Source organism: Mastomys coucha, unplaced genomic scaffold (assembly GCF_008632895.1).
Source record: "Mastomys coucha isolate ucsf_1 unplaced genomic scaffold, UCSF_Mcou_1 pScaffold13, whole genome shotgun sequence".
Lineage (NCBI taxonomy): Eukaryota > Metazoa > Chordata > Mammalia > Rodentia > Muridae > Mastomys > Mastomys coucha.
The window spans coordinates 61,250,723-61,269,880 of record NW_022196895.1 but is presented as its reverse complement, the minus strand read 5'-3'; the positions used below and the strand labels follow the sequence as shown (position 1 = coordinate 61,269,880).

The window sequence follows — 19,158 nt, the reverse complement described above, 5'->3', positions numbered from 1 at the left end:
AGGGATGTTCCTCTTGACCGTGTCCATCTGCTTGCAGGAGGTGGAGGCAAGCAGCTGCTGGTATAGGGAATACCTTTACATGTGGGCCTCTCTGCTCCTAGTCTTGGGGGCAGCTGCTCAGGCACCTACCTGGAGGAGACGAGAGGAAAACCCCACAGCTGTGGGAAGCGCCATTCATAGCCTTGCCATGCAGACAAGGAGCCGGGCCCTGAGTGTTCTCAGGGTCTGCTATGGTCCAGGTCTCTTGACTTTTACCTTCCTGAATGCTTTTCTCTCTACCCTTTCTTATAGCCTTAGAAGTATAGGGACTTCTTTGGGGCCCTCTAGGTTGCTTGCCCAAAAATGGCATAATAAGGAAATGAATCCCAAGATCATCCCTATGTAAATTCGTTTGGCAATACTGAACCTTGCTACCGGTACTCTCAGCTCACTTGATAACTCTTGGTGATATGGAGGGTGCCAAGAAAACTCATCAGGACCCACTGGAAACTTTCTTACCTGGTAACAGAAAAGAAAAAAAAATCCCTATTGTGTGGGTTAAATTCCTCCATGAGTCCATGAGCAGCACACCTGGTTATTAATAGATCACCCAAGGGAAGAAGTGTGGGCATGTTGGTTTTTGTGATAATATCATTCTCATGTACATAAGACCTGCCTAGAAGATATTCCAGACTTCTTCTTAGGAAGAAAATGACATTTTTGTTCTTGTTCCATTCAAGGAGCTAACAAGGCTCAACCCTGCTTACTTTCTGCGATCAAAGGAGATGGAGCATGCTCAGGGTGACATAACACCATAGAAAATGCCCATAGACCATAGGTAACCTTTTTTTCATTGAGTTTTGTTTATGTGTGTGTGTGTGTGTATGTACATATATATACACATACATACATACACACATACATATATACATATATATGCATACATACATATATACATACATAGAAATACATAACATATATACATATGTTTATACATATATATGCATATACATCATATATACATATACATACACATGCACACACATATACATATATATACACATATACATATACACACATATGTGTATATATATGTATACATATCCTTACACTTGCATGCCACAGCTTACATGTAAGGTCAGAGGACAATTTTTGGGAGTTAGTTCTCTCCCTCTATCATGTGGGTCCCACAGATGGAACTCAGATCACTAGGCTCAGTGGCAAGTGCCTTTACCCACTGAGCCACCTTGTAGGCATCATAGAAACATTTGTTTTAAAAATCTACGTTGTTCTTTCAGGTCAGGTTTAAGCACCGTTAAGCATACTTTCCAATGGGCTTGGGCTGTAGCTAAGTGGAAGGGCTCTTGCCTAGTGTGTCAGTTAGGGTTTCCGCTTCTATAATATGATTCATGATTCAAAACAACATGATTCAAAAGCAACATGGGAGAGGAAAGGATGCATTTCATCTTACAATTCTCAAGTCAGGCTTGGTTGTTCAGCCTCACTGAGGGAAGTCAGGACAGGAACTTGGGCAGGGCAGGACCTTGGAGGTGAGACTGAAGCAGAGGAATTCCATGGAAGGATGCTGCTTACTGGCTTGCGTCTCATGGCTTTCTCAGCCTGTTTTCTTACAGCACCCAGGACCACCAGCCCAGGGATGACACCACCCACAATGGCCAGGGACCTCCCACATCAATCATCAATTAAGAAAATGCCCACAGAATTACCCAAAGGCCAACCTGGTGAGAGCATTTTCTTACCTAAGGCTCCTTTTTCCTAAACGATAGCTCTGTCGAGTTGACATAAGACTAGTCAGCACTTATGATATGTGTAGGATCCAGCACTACACACACAAAAAAATGTAATTTTCAAAAAGGTAGGGTGAAGGTCTCAAGAGATGGCTTAGAACAGTAGTTCTCAACTTGTCCCTTTTAGGTCCTGAAAGACTCTTTCACAGGGATCACCGAAGACTGTTGGAAAACACAGATATTTATATTACAATTCATAACAGTAGCAAAATTACAGTTATGAAGTAGCAACAAAAATATGAAAGGGTCACAGCATTAGGAAAGGTTGAGAACTACTGTCTCAGAAGCTAAGAATGCATTCTGCTCTTGCTTAAGCTTGAGTCCCAGCAGATGCTGGCTGGCTCACAACCTTAACACAGCCCCAGGGGAATCTCTTTGGCTTCCACAGGCACTGACACTCATGAGTCAGATACAGGATCAGATACAAACATGGACCTGAAAATAAAGACACATCTTTTAAAAAGAAACAAAGGTCAAAGTGATCACTGTGCTGATGTGAGATTAGCAATCGAAGGTTTTGTCCAACTAATGAGTTAAAGAACGCCGGAATACTAAGCCCGAGACACTATATATTTAAAAGGAATCAAACAATGTTAGGAGAACATACATGGGCTGGGTGCAATACCAGTTAATATCCTACGGAGCAGCAAAACCTTACAGTGTTATCTTTTCAACTGGACGGGTATTATTTGCATCTCTGTTGGAGAAAACTTACAAGATGACATGCATGTTTACCAAGTCTAGGAATTTTAATCAGTCCTACTATAGAGTGAAACAAACTCATTTCCCAAGGTCAAGGCTCTTGGATGTCACTGACTCCATATGACACTGAAAAATCAAATGCCACTCACATCTTTGCCTACTGGATACTTAAAAAAAAATTGACCATCGCTACTGATCATATATTTTATTTATTTGTGTGTGTGTGTGTGTGTGTGTGTGTGTGTGTGTGTATACATGTATACCACAGAATGCATTTGGAGGTCAGAGGTCAGAGGTCAGAGGGATAAACATTTAAAAAATTTAAAAGGATTTTCAACAACACAGGAGTCAGTTTTCTCCTTCAATCATGCAGAGTCCAAGAACCAAACTCAGGCCATCAGACTTCAGTGGCAAGTGCCTTTATCTGCAGAGCCACCCTAATTTTGGAGCATTATTTCATTTTGGATAATTTAGAAAATAGTTTCTATAGTAGAGACAGCATTTTTTTTTATTCTGTATTTCATTAGCATTGTATCCCATTGAGCTCATTAATAGGCCTTTATTCATTGTCATTTACAACTTTATAATTTTTTTAAAAAATATTTATATATCCTTTAAAATTTTTTTATTATCAGGTCAGCCCAAGCCAGAGGTGACTTGGTATAAGAATGGACAAGCCATCGACTCACGAGGCACTGTTTCCAGCTATGAGTTCTTTGAGAACCAGTACATTCATTTGCTGCATCTCTCATGGTAAGTGGCTTGGCTCCTATGGGTTGTTCACTAAAATTATGTCTGCCCCGCTGTGCTGGCCGTTACAAGATCAAGCTCATGTTTGCTTCAGAAGTCCTGGACTGTCAGGCAACAGCCAAAGCAGCCAGTACTGACTAAAGTGTCCTGTCCGTATGAGTGGATTACCTGAATATTTGATCAACCATGAGGTTGAAAATATTTTAAAAAAATTGTCTAAGGACTAGGCATGGTTATCCTCACTCCCTAGGCGATATGGCACACTAGTCATTTACATATGATTTATGTCATATTAGGCATTAGAATTAACATGGGGGTGATTTGTACAAATAGTATGTCATATTATATAGGAAAGAGACTTGAGCATCCTCAAGGTTGGCTATCCTGGAACTGAGATCTCCCTAGGATAATGAAGAGTGACTATAATTCATTGAGCTACGTAACTATTTGGCCTTCTCTAGTTTACCATTGACAGACTTAAACTTTATCTAGAATTCCAAGGTTTTTGTTGTTGTTGTTGTTGTTTGTTTGTTTGTTTGTTTGTTTTGGTCTAATCTTGTTCTCTCTGGAAAGTTAAGAAAACATGATGAAACTTCAGTGCTATCATCCAGCCTTCCATATTGGATGAGGGAAACAGACATGACTGACCAAAAAAACCACAGCAAATGCATGTAAGAGAATTAAGGATAGAAACCAAGTCTCAGACTTTATTTTTTGGAGGTGGAGGCAGGATGATTAGGAGTTCAAGGTCAGTCTGAGCTACGGGAGATCCTGTTCTCCTCTTAAAAAAAAGTAGTGACAGTTCAGCACAGTAGTTTCTAGATCTTTTTTTGTTTCCCCAGGAGAGCATATGTGGTTACCTGAAATGCAGAGGGAATGCAGAAGTGTGTAAGGAAGATATGAACTGTTCTGTCTGAAACTGTTAGCGAGTCTGCACACATGGTTCCTGGATTAGCTACCTTTTTTTTTTGTTTGTTTGTTTTTATGTTTTTATTTTTGGTGGATAGGATACTATGAGAAGAAACCTAAGCAAGGAAGGGTTTATTCTGCGTTATTGTTTGAGGGGATACATCTTATCATGGTGGGCAAGGCAGGTAGGAATCAAGGGGGTCCACTAGTCACATTGTATCTGTAGTCAAGAAGCAGAGAGTGGATAGGAAGTGGGGCTGGGTTATGAGACCTCAACACTCATTTCCAGTGACCCGTTTCTTCCAGCAAGGACTTCCTTCTCTAGGTTCTATAATCTTTCCAAACAGCGTCCCCAAATGGGGACAGGGTTTTCAAACACACGAGCCTATGGGAGACATTTTACACTCAGACATCCACATTCCCCAAGGTTACTGGATCGGTCTCGGTGCCCCCAAAGAATCTTTAAGGAGGCTGGCAGAAGGGCAGAGCATAGGGATGACTGGTAGGTATGAATGTGAGCCAGGAGGCCTGGGTCTGAGGGAAAAAGAAAGCGAGCCTTGAGTTTGAATTCCGTGTTATTAATTGTCTTGCTGTGAGACCTTGCTCAGTTGCTTAGCCTCTCAGACCTCTCATTTTCTTTGTCTGGGGAAAAAAAAAAGTAGGACTAAGAGTTCTAAATATTTTGCTGCTTATACATTTTCATATAGCAGACAGAGGCAGTCATTAGCTTACTTTCTTTCCTGTATGTCTTAATCTTATCTATTTATTTTGTATGCTCACGTGCAATGGCATGCAGGTAGAAGCCAGGGAACAGTGTGCAGGAGTCAGTTCTCTCCTTCTAACATGTGGGCCCTGGAGACTGAACTCAGGCCGACAGGCATCTTTACCAATAGAGCCATCTCTCAGGCATCTCCACCAGCTTTCTCATCGCCCATGTACCTTTCCGTTTAAAGTAAGGGCAAAGGTCATCTTCCCGGGCTAAATTCTTGTGCTTTACAGACTACCTAGGCTGCCATTCGTCAGACAATATAGCAAAATACCTAAAGATGGAGGTAAATAGCAAACACTGTCTACATACTCACAAAACACTTAGCCCAGCGTGGAGGACAGGCAATGAACAAACAGAGCTGTTCTTCCCATCAAAAGTATCTAGCAGGCAGCCAATGTATCACCTGTGCCCCTTGAGCAGGGCTTCTTCATTCCAATCTGGCCAAGGCCTATCTATTGATTGATGTCAATCATAGGTGATGCAGTAGAGAGAACCTCACCAAGATGCTAAACCTTCATTTCCCGGAGGAGCAGAGGGGTTCAGCCTTTTTGGAAAAGACTGGCACCAGAGCTAGCCCCCTCCAGTTAAGTTATCCAAACATCATATTAGGTTAGTTAGGGCTGGGAAAGTTCCAGCTGCCATAGTTAGAGCAGGCAACCCACACAAATCTCAGTCCCTTCTGATCATGGCTAGCCATAGTCAAAAGTAAGAACTCCAGGTTTGCCAGGGGGGTCTTAGGACAAAGGTTGGTGACACTGCGAGCTCTCGGGTAGCATCAAGTGCAGACTATCCAGAGAGACAACATCTCTTCAAGGTTCAAACGGCCTCGAAGCAATTTCTCAGCCTCTGCTTATTGACCCAACGATAGCGAGGGCTTTGCTGAAACATTTCACTCCAAGGCAGACACAAAGGCTTTGATACATTTGCCTTCAAGCTAGACATAAAGGCTTTACTACACATATCACTGTACATGTCCTTCCGCATCTCTGTTTTGTTCATTGGAATCCACCTTAGGCTCACAGGCAGTTCCAGGAACTCACAGCTCTTTTCAGCCTTAAGCACTCTTTCCTCTTTTGATCTTACCGCATAGGCTTCCTTAAGAATGCTTGTTTATTGCATCCATCAGGATTGCTGGGGAGTTCCGTGGATTGCAGGTCTTAGAGATTCCAGGAACTCTCTTCGTTTCACACAGACACCACTTAGGAAAATAAATGGTCATTTATATGTATGCCTTTCAAAGATCACAAGTTCTGAGATTAGCCTCAAGTATTTTGCCATGAATGCATGGTAGTCCTCTGGCTCACCTTACAGGCTACCTGAATTTGGACTTGGAATCATTTAAAGCGACCGCTGGGTCTTCAGAGGCACCTGCCTCCCAAGGACTCTGGAGGTTTGGAAGTTCCAATGTGTAGTTCTGCTCTATGGTGGTTCTAGTTACTTTTTCATGGCTGTGATGGAATACCAGATGGAAGCAGGGGAGACTTAGCACTTTCAGAGGACATAGTCCATTGTGGAGGAGAAAGCTTGAGAGAGGGACTTGGTCTGAGGCAGTGAGAAGCTGTAGCTCACACCAGTTCTCACATCTTGATGGATCAGGAAGAAGAGAGTAGGACCAGGAAAGGACATATAACCTTCAAAAGCCAGCTCCCAGTGACCATACCTCTTCCTCCATCCCAGCGCCACCATCTCTAACATGGCCTCACCGAATGTTCAAACACGTGGGTCTCGGTGTGGTGAACATTCAGAGTGAAACCATAGCAGAGCATCCACTCTGCTGCTGGGTTTACTGGCATTCAGCTTTTCCCTCTTTTCAGTACCTGGTGGGACTCCTCCTCTATCCACGCCCCCTTTTCACCTCAAGGTCCCTTTCTGGGAGAGATGTATCAGTGCCTGTATAGCTACAGGTCAAGAGTGCTTGCCAGGGAAGAGAGACAGAGAGCCATAAAATATCAAAAGAGTATCTTTTTGATATAAAGTATCTAAGAAAGAAACATCAGTCATAACATTAATACCTGCATTCAGCTTGAAAATATGTTGCCTTCTCACCTTAAAGATGTAGGAATTGGGAGGGGTGGAGGAAAACACTAATGGATGTTTTTTACCTCATAGTGAAAGCAAATAGCACCAACGTGTGTGGACAGATGGGAAACCATGTGACCTTTTACGAATATAATTTAGAGATAAAAATATGTCCAGGACCAACACCTAGAGAGAAAGACCCTCTTTTAGTTAGGATCTTCATTGCTGTGATGAAACACCATGACCAAAAGCAACTTGGGGAGGATAAGGTTTATTTGGCTTACTTTTGCACGTCCACTGTTCATCATTGAAGGAAGTCACGGCAGGAACTCAAACAGGGTAAGAACCTAGAGGCAGGAGCTGACGGAGAGGCCATGGACAGGGTGCCGTTTACACATTACAACAAGCCAATGTGCCCACGGGATATGCAGATGAATATTATCCCCCCATATCTATATACACTTGGACTAGAACCGCGTTTAGAAATAATGTCTTTGCAGTCATAGTTGAGCTTCTACAGGATTAGAGTAAGCCCTAAACTGGTGACCAGTATGCATAGAGAGAGGGAAATCAGAGACACGGCTAGGAAAACAGCCAGAGGAGATGGATGCTAAGAAAGAGGGTGAAGCAGTTACAAGCTAAGGATGGCCCAAGACTGCCCGCAAGGCAACCACAAAGGATGATTCTCCCCAGAGCCTTCGGGGGAAGTTTGACTTTGATAGAACTTTGACCTTGGACTTCCAGATGTTCGCCAGATGTACATTTCAATACTTCAGATACTTGAAAGAACAAATTGCTACTGTTTATGTCCCCTGGTGTGTGGAAATTTGTTGCCACAGTCCTAGGAAACACATACATGGTGTATCTGAGCAGTCAACCAAGAAGAATGCAGACCTTAGTCTATCTGGACACAGGACAGCAGCATCTGTAACATAGAACTGGCTCCCAGAACATACCCAGAGTGTGTCCAGGTCACCTGGGAGTCATCTGCAGGTCCAAGTCAAGGGATATTTTCCAACCATGCCCCAAACTGGACATTGTACCACCTTTCTGTCACTATAAAGATACCGGAGACAACAAATGTATAAGGTGAGAACATTTTGGCTCAGAGCTTTAGAGGGTCTGGACCATGATTGGTGGAGAGGCGGTGTATCATGATGGAGCACCTGGAACACGTGGAGATAAAAAAAAACATCCTTCATGCCAGCATAGTTGGGTATTCCTGTGACAACCTGATCATGTTTGGGGGAGGACTGTCGAAGGACTTTGGAACTTTGGGCTAGAAGATCTATTCGGTGTTAAGAGCTCTGTGGATAGTTGTATAGGAACTTGGAAGATAACGTTGAGAACAGTGCAGAAGATGGAGGCTTGGCTTGTGAAATTTCAGAGGGAAGATTATAGACTCTTATCAGGGCCATTGCTGTTTTGATTGTGAAGATTCTGTGGTTCTGGTTAGCTGGGGCTGAAGAACCAGCTGTGATTAACAAGATAACCAGAACTACTAAAGCAAAAACTTTGCATTACTTTGACTATTGATGCTGGTTAGTTAGAACTAGGAAATTAGCGATGATTAAGAAAAGACGAGCATCGTTGAGGTGACATCTTCTGGGAAGTGTTTTCTGAGAGCACAAAGAGGCTGTGTTCCAGAGATAGCCAAGGTTGTACCTTGTGCTGCAGCAAGATTTGGTAATGTGTAAGAGTCACCCAGGTGGTACTGGTTTTGAAGGTCACAAAGAGCAGCTGAGACTCAGCACTGTGAGAGGCCATGGAAGAACATTGGTGAAGGTGCAGCCTCAGTTGCAATTGATGGCCCAAGACTGAAGGAGTCATGCTAAGGAGTTGAGGCTTGGCACCATGAAGAGAGCCTATGAGAGGCTATTGGTGAAGCCTAGTTACAGCGGAAGACAGCAGTGTTTTGGAGCTGCCAGTACCATGGGATGACCACCAAAAAACAGTGGCAGCAGTGGAATGCGGGCATCTTGGGCCTAGAAGATAAGGTGTGTGCTACAAGGGGCAGGGCTGCAGAGGTGACCCAAGCCCTTGGAGGAGCCCAGAAGATCATGAGTTGCCTAGACATTGGACGGTTGAAGTTTGATTTTGCTTTTGATTGTGACTGTACCCTGATATTTTTTTTCCTCTTGAAAGAAGAAAGTATTTTAGTGGAGTTCACAGTTAAGAGAATTTTAATTGTAAAAAGACTTTGAATTTTACAAGAGATTGGATATTTTTAAAGGGATTGAAATTTTAAGAATTTGCAAAGACTGTGGGACTTTTAAAGTCATTTAGATCTTGGGGATGAATAAGAAAGTAAGGGTTGAGGCTTAATAATGACGTGTTTGTGTGTCAAGTTGACAAGGGGTCAATTGTACTGGCTGGTTTTGTGTCAACTTGACACAGGCTGAAGTTATCACAGAGAAGGGAGCTTCAGGTGAGGAAACACCTCCATGAGATCCAGCTGTAAGGCATTTTCTCAATTAGTGATCAAGGGGGGAGGACCCCTTTGTGCATGATACCATCTCTGGGCTGGTAGTCTTGAGTTCTATAAGAAAGCAAGCTGAGCAAGCCAGAGGAAGCAAGCCAGTAAGAAACATCCCTCCATGGCCTCCTGCTTACCAACCTGCTTGAATTCTAGTCCTGACTTCCCTTGGTGATGAACAACAGTGTGGAAGTGTAAGCTGGATGAATCCTTCCCTTCCCAACTTGCTTCTTGGTCATGATGTTTGTGCAGGAATAGAAACCCTGACTAAGACATGTCCAAGGGGCACAGGGAGAGAGGAAGCACCTGGAATCCTATACTTGACACCAAGGGTGTGCCCCCAATACCCAAAGGCCTTCCTCACTACCTCCTATATGGTTCTTCATGCTCATTCATGAAGTTTGAGCCAGTGTGAGGACTGGCTGGCCTAAAAGATCCAAGCTACTTTTACCCCTGTGTCTGGGAGCTGATACTGCTAGGTGTCTCCTCTACACTGACTCCCCTCCTCTAAGAGGCAAGAACTGACTTTCAGGACAGGTACCAGAGCTACAGGGCCTCTGGTGCTCACTCTAACACCCAAATCATCACATTATTGCATCCAAAGACAGACATGGGGACACCTCAAATTGAAGACAAGACCACAGACTACTCTCTTGAAGGATGAAGTAATAAAGTCATATGTTAGCAAGGCGTACATACTCAGATTGGAAAACTAATGGCCGAATATTTTTGAAAAAGAAATTATGTTTATGTATGTGTGTTGTGTGAGGTACACATGGAAGCCAGAAGAGGGCACTGGGTGTCCTGGATCTGGAGTTATAGTCAGCTATGAGCCACCTGATGTGGTTCTCTGGAAAAGCAGTACATATTTGTAACCTCTGATCCATCTTTCCAGCCCTGCCATAGTCAAATTTATATTCTATTACATTGTCCATGCATGGATTATTTAGTAAATCTTTATAAATCTTTATCTCCACATGTCCCTGTCCCACGTTAAACAAAACCAACCAACCAAAACCCCCACTCCTTGTGACTACCCTTTTTCTGTGGAATACTTTTTATCAATTCTTAATCCGTTCATTTATTCAACAAGAAGAGTGCTTAATATGTTTTAGTCACAGATCAGGTAAAGGAGTATTGAATATTGCATGGTGTCCCATTCTGTTGTGGAAACAGACATAAAAATAAATTACTAATTTTTAGAAGAAAATATATTATTTATTATACCATAGACACTAGGTTTTATTATTATATGTTTTTATATCATAACTGTATTTGAAAGGTTGTTTTAGAGGTAAATCTGAGACTTTGATAATTTATCGGCTGTATCTATTATTTCCTCTCTCTGTATGTGCATGCGTGTGTGTGTGTGTATGTGTTTGTGTGTGTGTTTAAGTATGGGTATGTACAGCTGTTTGTACATGTCCTCATGTGTGTGCATGGACACATGCATGTGGAGGCCCAGGGTTAATACTAGCATCATTCCCCAATCACTTCTTCACCTCACGTCTTTTAGATAACGTTCTCACTGAACCTGGAGCTCATAGATTGGTCTAGACTGGCTGGCAGCAAGCTACAGGGAAGTCTGCTATCTCTCCCTCGGAAGCACTATGGTTATAGGTACCCACTTTTTATGTGGGTGCTGAGAATATGAACGTAGGTCTCCATGTTTGCACAGCAAGCCCTTTACCAAGGGAACATCTCTCCAGCCTGAGCAGACAGACCTCATGAACCTTGGGGCATGGGCCGCATTCCTTAGGCTACTCCGGTCTGAGAGTTCAGCATCATAACTTGCTGTCTATGCCCATGACTTTGCCCAGTCCCCGAGGGACATATCAGTCCCTTCCTATACACAGTCACCCAAGAACATCTCAACCCTCTCAGGTCCCCCAAAGTCCTGAGCATCTAACTATGAATGAAGTTGGGAGGGAATCCAAAACTCAGTTAAAGGCATCCTTATTCCAAAGGAAATATCTCAAAACGCACACCCAGCTAACATTAGGATTGTTGTAAGTCAACCACTTACAGAAGACAGGGTTTTACTTCCTACTTTAAGAGAAGAATCTGAGGCCGACTCGCCACATTGCTATCTCAAGCTGTCTCAAAAATGGTTTGTTTTGTTTGCTTGTTTTTGGAGAGAGGATCTCACTGTGTAGCCCTGGCTGGCCTGGAACTCTCTATGTAGACCAGACTGGCCTTGAACACACAGAGATCCTCTTGCCTCTGTCACTGCCTTCTGAGTGCTGGGATTAAGGGTGTGCACTGCCACACCAAGAGAGCACTTTTGGGACAGATTAAAACTGGCATTTTAGGGATAAGAAAGGGAGCTAGTTTGAAACGGCAGCACTTTTCTCGGCTCTTTTCTTGTTGGAGATAAAATTCCACTAACGTGCTTGATCAAGACCTCACTGGGTAGAAATAAAGATGACCGAACCTCGTTATGTCTTGGCTAAGTGCTGATGGTTTTCATCCAAGGCTGGAAAGCATTTTGTGAACTCGGCGTTCTGTGTGCTTAAGTAGGTGTAACAAGTCTTAAGGGTGACTGGAAGAATTTCCGGCACCTAAAGGGCCTGTCTTCCCAGCATGGGGCTTCTCCGACATTCTTCCTGAATGAATTCAGAAGGTGTGCCTCATATCTGCTTACTCTCGCCGTGCCGAGAGGCCTACTTGAATGGGTTCTGAGGGTCTGACGAGAACCTCCCTTTTAGTCTCTGGGGTGATGGATCCCTTCCGAGAATTCCCCCGTCCATCATCACTTCCCAGTTGTGACTTCAGTGAGTATCTCAGAGAATGGTCACAAGCCAGCCCTTAGGACGTTTACTCACCTTTTCCCAGGCATTTGGTAGCTCTTCTCATAATGGCGCTGACCCTTCAAAACAGATCATGTGAGTCTTGGGGGTAAATTAACAGATTGATCCGAGAACCGCTCTTCAGACCCTGGAACAGCCAGGAAAAGGCTCACTCATCAGTTGACATTGGAAATGTGCTGGCTCGTTAACAGGGTCCCTCCACCAACATCTCCTGAGGTCTGAGAGTAGACCAGGGAGTGTTAGGGACATTCTTGGTCCTCCATGGTAATCAGAGATAGAGTCTAGAGCTACTGAAGATTGAAAAGATGGAGTGTCACTGATGTAGAAACCACAGCATCCTATTAGTTAAGAGTGTTTGGCCAACATCCTCCAAGACTCTTAGTAAGAGTGGATGGCATGGTTGTGGCAGAGCTGGAACCAAAATGGGCCTATGATTTTGCAGGACCATAGACACTGGGACAGGACTGAGGATAAGTTATGAGGGTGTACAGGGCTGTGAGGACTGAGACATCATGGAGACTGGGGTCCACTTTTCAACATGTGTCTTTGTGATGACCAGCTTCAGCCATTGTTTCTCCCTGACATACACACAGCTAAGGGCATCTCAACAGAGCCTGTAGTTCTTCTCTGTTGTACGACACAGTCTAGAAGTTTCTCCTTGCCTCTTCTGGCTTGTGGTAGACCCTCACTTTGTGGTAGAGCTATCTATGAATTCTTTCAGTGTGCACCTGTGCCCCTATTTAGTTTGTCTCTAGGTTTTATCACCTTCACTTCCTGCCTTGGCCTCTCCCTTGTTCTTACCGCCTTGTCGCCGAGTCAGTTGTCAACCTCCTACCCTGGCATCTCAGGCTGAACTCCTTCTGAATACGAAGGCCAGAGCTCTGGGAACTTTTCAGAACTCACTCTAGAACATGCCACACATAACCTGGAGATGGGATGGCCCATGAGAGGGATTTGAATATGGGAAAGGTCTGACCAATTCTGCCTGTCTTAATCAGCTTGAACTGTCCAACAAAATGTCATAGATGGAGTGGCTTAAATACACAAATGCATCTCTTATTATTCTTGGAGGTTTGGAAGCCCAAGATTAGTGTGTGCTGCGGTCAAGGTCTCAGTGTGGTGCTGGCACAGTGAGGGTCGTCTTCCTGGTGTGCAGAAATCCACCTTTTCACTGGGAGAAACAGAAAGCATAATTCTTCAGTCTCTTCTTGTGAGGGCACTAATCCTGTCACAAGGGCCCCAGCCTCATGAACTTATCTAAACTAACCACTTCTGTCTGCAAATACTACAATACTGAAGTCTAAAGCTTTAGACTATGAATCTCACATGGGAGACACAATTCAGTAGCCATCCGTGTACCAAATACAAAAGTTGATCTTGGTCGTGTTCAGGGACAAGCTAGAATAGGTTAGACAGTGTGGGCAGGGACCCCTTGGTTCAGAGTTAGAGATTTGAAGCATTCTCCGATGCCCTATGGGAAACCCTGCGAGGCCATCCTGTATCAGATGCCTGAGTTCAAGTTTTTGCCCCACTTCTTACTTGGGAAGACTGTTTATCAACTTTATTTGCCTCAGTTTCCATATCTGTAAAGTGGAAATGATAATAGTGCCTATCTTCCAGGGTTGAGGAAAGATTAAGCAAGGTAACCGCACATGGAAAAGACGTTTTGAACAGTGCCTGCCACTTAGCAAACACTGAGTAGATGGTGCTTCTTTACTCTGAGGTCTCTTGAGTGCTATGGGACACACACACACACACACACACACACACACACACACACACACACACGAACGTACACATACACACACACAGTCACTCGTGGTCATGAGAATCCTGGCTTCCTGGTCAAATCATTTCAGAAAAAAATGGGACAAAATGTGCCTCCAAAATCTTGACAGGAGTCTTGGGTGGTCTGTGTAGCTGGTGAGGAGTGACTCCTCCTTTTATGGGTGTTAGGAAACCAGGATGAGGCCAGGAATGTAGGGGTCTACTTGGGAAGGACTCATACACAGGAGTGTGGGTGTGGGAGCAACAAGATAGTCCAAACCTGGGGAGCATAAACAGAGTTCTGAGCTGTTATGGAACTCAGGGATGTAAATGAGGTCTCAGAACTTTCCAACCTTATGGCCTTGACCCTTGACCCATGCTCTTCTTTCCCACTTTAATGTTCTCTCTCCATACAGCTTTCAGCTCGATTAAAAAATTTACTCAATAACATATCCCTTCTCTAACCAACTGTTTAAAACAGCACTGCCTGCCCCCAGCCTGGCTTACCTTTAATGGCTTACTTTTCATGTGGCACATGACACCGTGTGTATGTGTGTATGTGTGTGTGTGTGTGTATGTACTCATGGTATACTCTACATATACACTGCATCTACAGCTATACATGTGCATGAATTGACATCTAACAAAGCAGATATATTTAAAGTGTTCGGTCTGATAAACACTACCACATGTGTGTGTCCAATGGAACTGTGACCATGGTCAAGGCTCCAGGAGTCACAGATTTCTTCTCCCTCCTTTACAACCCTACCTTCCTGCCCCCTCTTCCCAATCATCCTTAAAAAGTAACCCATGTGCTTCCTGTCCCCATAGGCACATTTATACTTTGTTGAGCTTTCTGTAAATGAATTGTAGACTGTGTTCTCTCTTATTTAGATCTCCCCTCCCCATGATCATCTCAAACATCATCATCCCCATTTGGTGTGTTCATTCCTTTTGCTGTGTTTCCACACTTCAGTGTTTAGGGGAACCACCATGTTTTATTCTCCTCACCTGCTCATGGACAGTTGGGTTATTCCCAGAAACGATGCATATTTATCTTCGACTCTGTCTACTGTGACTCTCTGCCTACTGGTATGAGATGCACAGGGAATGGAAGTGCCATGGGAGATAAGACTCATCCCATCTGTTCCTGCACCAACTGCTACAGTGTCTCCTAACTGGCAATGATAATAATAAAGTTTTGTGGACTGGTTATAGTTGTATCCAGTGTTTTTACTCTGATCTTTAGAGGTTTGCGGAAAGGGAGAGCAAGAGCTATTTTATTCATACCTACTCAAGTCTGGGAAGATGGTTTGAGTTATAGTGGCTGTCAGTATATGGAGAGATGCCATTTAAAGGCATCATGATGACTGAGCCATTTTAAAAGGCCCCCTGATATAGCCACGGAGCATCACCATGTTAGCCACTGTTGTCATCTTTTGAACAGCAGGGCAAGAAACTCCTGGCCGTTCCCTGGCTGTCCTATCTGTTCTTGTCATCCTGTACATCCTGGGCCGCTGCCCCAGCAGGTGGACGTTCTTCCTCCAATTGGAATTGCTGGTTATCCCCCATCTGGCCTCCTGCCAGCTGCCACACTCTCCCCACTGTTTGTCTCTCTGCCTGACAGTTGTTGCTTTGCCCTCATTTGCCTAGCGGGTACCAGAGAGGACAGTGAGGTTGACACCCGAGATGCTTAGTTAGCTAGTCACAGCAGGCACCAAGGCCCCGAAAGAGCAGCAGGCAAGGACAAGCAATTAAGTTGGGATTGATTTCCTCCCTGCTCAGAACAGGTCTGAGCTGGCTTTCCACAGTCTTACCTTATTGGTCATCATGGAGGTCATCATTATTATTAGTGGTGCTGGGGATGGAACTTAGAGCCCCATATGTGAATTAAGCCAGTTTATGAGATGAGAGAGTTCTAGGTTCTGGTTTTGCTCCTTCTTCTTCTTCTCTGGATCCAGTAATTTAATTTTGATATTTATTTGTTTGCTTTAAAAAGCAACACTGATTGCGAGCAGCCACGGAGTGCTTTATACGTGGCGGTAGCTTGCAGGCACTGACAGGGAATTCAGCCCAACTTAGCAGCAAGCCAAGAGATAGCTGGCAGTTTCCTGAAAATTTAACAAGGCGACTCTCGCCTTTCTTGAGCTCATGGTGTCAACAGAGCTGGGAGTAGTGACTCTTGACTTTGCTGATTGATTTCAGACCATCAGCATCAAGCATCCCTAGGGACTAGTTACCATGGCAGAAACCCATCACCAACTCTAGACTTAGCCAACCCAGGCCTGAACTTTAATAAGACCTTGGGGGATTTATGAGAATGGGTAAGCTTGAGAATTGTCCAACTCCTGGTTATCCACCATACTGGGAGGCCAAACTACAATGATGCTTGACCCCTTCCACTCCCAACTATGTTTTTGTTGGTCAAATCTAACTGTTTGTGTGTGTGTGTGTATGTGTGTGTGTGTGTGTGTGTGTGTGTGTGTGTGAAAGAGAGAGAGAGAGAAAGAGAGAGAGAGAGAGTGGGGGGGGAGATGTATAAGTCTATGTGCATATTGTTCATGAATGTGGGTGTGCATGGGCCCTCAACTTTCCATCTTAAGACAATGCATAAGGCAGGAAGGATGTCCCATAAGCTTCTGGAGATTCCCCCTTTTTCAATCTTCCACCTTCCTGCAGGAGCATGCTGGGATTTTAGACAGTTTTGTTACCGTATCTAGCTTTTATATAGGTTCTGGTGATTCAAACTCAGGTCATTCAGGCTTGTGAAACAAAACAAAACAAAACAAAACAAAACACTTTTACCCACTAAGCCATCTCCCCAGCCTTCATCTTGATACACTTTATAACCCAGCTCAGGCCCAGAGAGATCACAGGACCCGTACAAAGTGACAAAGCTAATTGCAATCAAAGCTAGACTTGGGGCTGCTCCCTAGGACCCTGGCAGTCCATGATATGGTTCACAAAAGCACAGCCTCTCAGGGTTTCCTGCCAAATAAAGTCTATTTACAGGCTGGCTGGAACACAGCACAATGGGATTGATACAGGGACTTCCTCCAAACATAAGGATTTGCTGAATATCTCCAATATTCCAGGGATCAGTCTGGAAACTGGTGATACACCAATGGATACTAGAGTCCCTGAACTTCTGGGAGAGGGATAATATGAGGGTCGGACACTTAACAAGCCAGAAAGTATACAGTGTATCCGGTTTAAAAAAAAAAAAAAGAAAAAAACCTAAGAAGGCGGGTAGAGGGAAGGTGGGCCAGGGAAGGAGATCTCTCTGATTGTGTGCCATGAGCAGAGAGGTGGAGCAGAAAGGAGGAGGATGCTGTGGTTATTATTTGAGGGGAGAACATTCTCATGAGCGTGACCAGCAAGGACAGAAGCTGAAAGGTGGGGACAGGTCAGACCACTGACCATCTTAGCCTTATTAGTGAGCACCAGGTCCCGGAGATCCCAGATCCTGTGTTAAAAAAAAACAAAAAACAAAAAACAAAAAGCCACCAGGGTAGATTATTCCTAAAGAACGACACCTGAGGTAGACCTCTGGGCGCCACACGCATGCGCACACATGTTCATGTAGGTGCACGCGTGCAGCTGCTGACCCCATGAGGATTCTCTTCCTTTAAGCACGGTCACTCCCAGGGCTACAGAGAGTCAGTTATTAATCTAGAGCTGTTTAAGAAGCATACCCAGTGTCACCTAGCACACGGTTCCCTGGGACCATGACCCCAGGCATACGTACACGCTGCTGTCCCTTAGCCGCCAGAGCACGCTGGGAAGAGAAAAAGCAAGCCCGCCCTGCAGTTTGCTCTGACACGGTTCCCCATGGCTCCTCTGCGTCTCCTGTGCTATGCTTCCTGCAGCTGCCGCTGTCTTCTGGGACTGCCCCCCTCATGCCCTTTTTTACAGACCCTCACCCATGATCTGAGCACCTTCCTGCTCTGGTACATCTGCCTAGAATACCTCCCCTTCTTTCCTACACAACCTAAGTTTAGTCCTTCCCCACCGGGTTCGAGTTCCCTGTGCTGGCTACACTCCTTGAAGAACCAGGCCACCTTGACCTCTCCCCTGCTAACCACCAGGAGCCTCACCATGCCTTTCGGAATGTGATGACACTTGAGGTTGTAAATCACGTCCTGTCATCTTATTTCATTCCTGAAGTGGTAGCTCAGTTACCCTAGAGGAGCAACTAAATCTTACCCTATTTTTTTTTTTTAAATTTCCATTATCAAGTCCCATGGCACGGACTTGGAATGTAGTGTTGGTTCTATGGGAGAATAGCACGTCCCTGTTCAATCGGGGCCACAGGTCTCATTACAGAGCAAGAGCCGTCCCGCCCCACCCCTAGTCACTGGTGTATAGTGTAATAGCTTACAGAATTGTCTCCCATTCTGACCTGAATGGATCTTTCATCTGCTTTTCAGTGAGCTGAGGTCTAAACCCCTCAATGTGAGACAGAAAACATTTCCCCAACTTGGCTCTGTCATTTCTTGTCAGGTGACCCCATATCTCTTGACTCATCTGGGTCAGCTTCAGGTTCTTCCAGCATGGTTAACCATCTCTATCTGATGTCTGAGGGGTGTTAAGTAGATCACTTGTCAAACTTTAATATGGCCCGAGAGATACGTCAATCGAGGACCTGAGTTTTTGATCCCTAGAATCCATGTTTTAAAAAAGTAAGACAGAGTGGTATACATTTTTAATGCCAGTGCCAGGGAGGTGGAGACAGAGGAGTCTAGAGCTTTCCACCCAGCTAGTCAGGCCTAATCAGTAAATTCCAGTGGGCCAGTAAGAGATCGTGTCTCAAAAAAATAAAGATGGACATCACCTGAGGTTGACACCTAAGGTTGACCTCTGACCTCCTCACACATGTGCATGCACCCCTGCATGTGCACATACACATGCACACATTCATGCACACACGCACACACACACACACACATACACATGTTGCGGGAATATAAAAAATGAATACACCCTGCAAACTCCACTTCCCACTGGGCCACGTTTTTTTGAGCCGATATTGACCAGCATCACCAAGTCCTGGCAGGCTTTTATTATTCTCTCCCAGCTATTAAAAACATCTTGCAGGGCAGGTGAGATGGCTCAGTGGGTAAGAGCACTGACTGCTCTTCCGAAGGTCCTGAGTTCGGATCCCAGCAA

The 19,158-nt window shown here is 44.4% G+C and overlaps 1 protein-coding gene across 5 annotated transcripts in view; it reads left to right on the top strand.

The window, feature by feature from the left end:
- Nucleotides 1-19,158, top strand: part of Alpk2 (alpha kinase 2) — a 127,363-nt gene that overhangs the window by 16,937 nt on the left and 91,268 nt on the right. For 4 of the 5 annotated variants that reach the window (XM_031365886.1, XM_031365887.1, XM_031365891.1 and 1 more), the window contains one exon: nt 3,125-3,242. In XM_031365886.1, the coding sequence (XP_031221746.1) occupies nt 3,125-3,242 (118 nt within the window). Of the gene's footprint in view, nt 1-646; nt 818-3,124; nt 3,243-19,158 lie in introns of those variants that run through there. The other variant, XM_031365888.1, reaches the window with a different exon arrangement.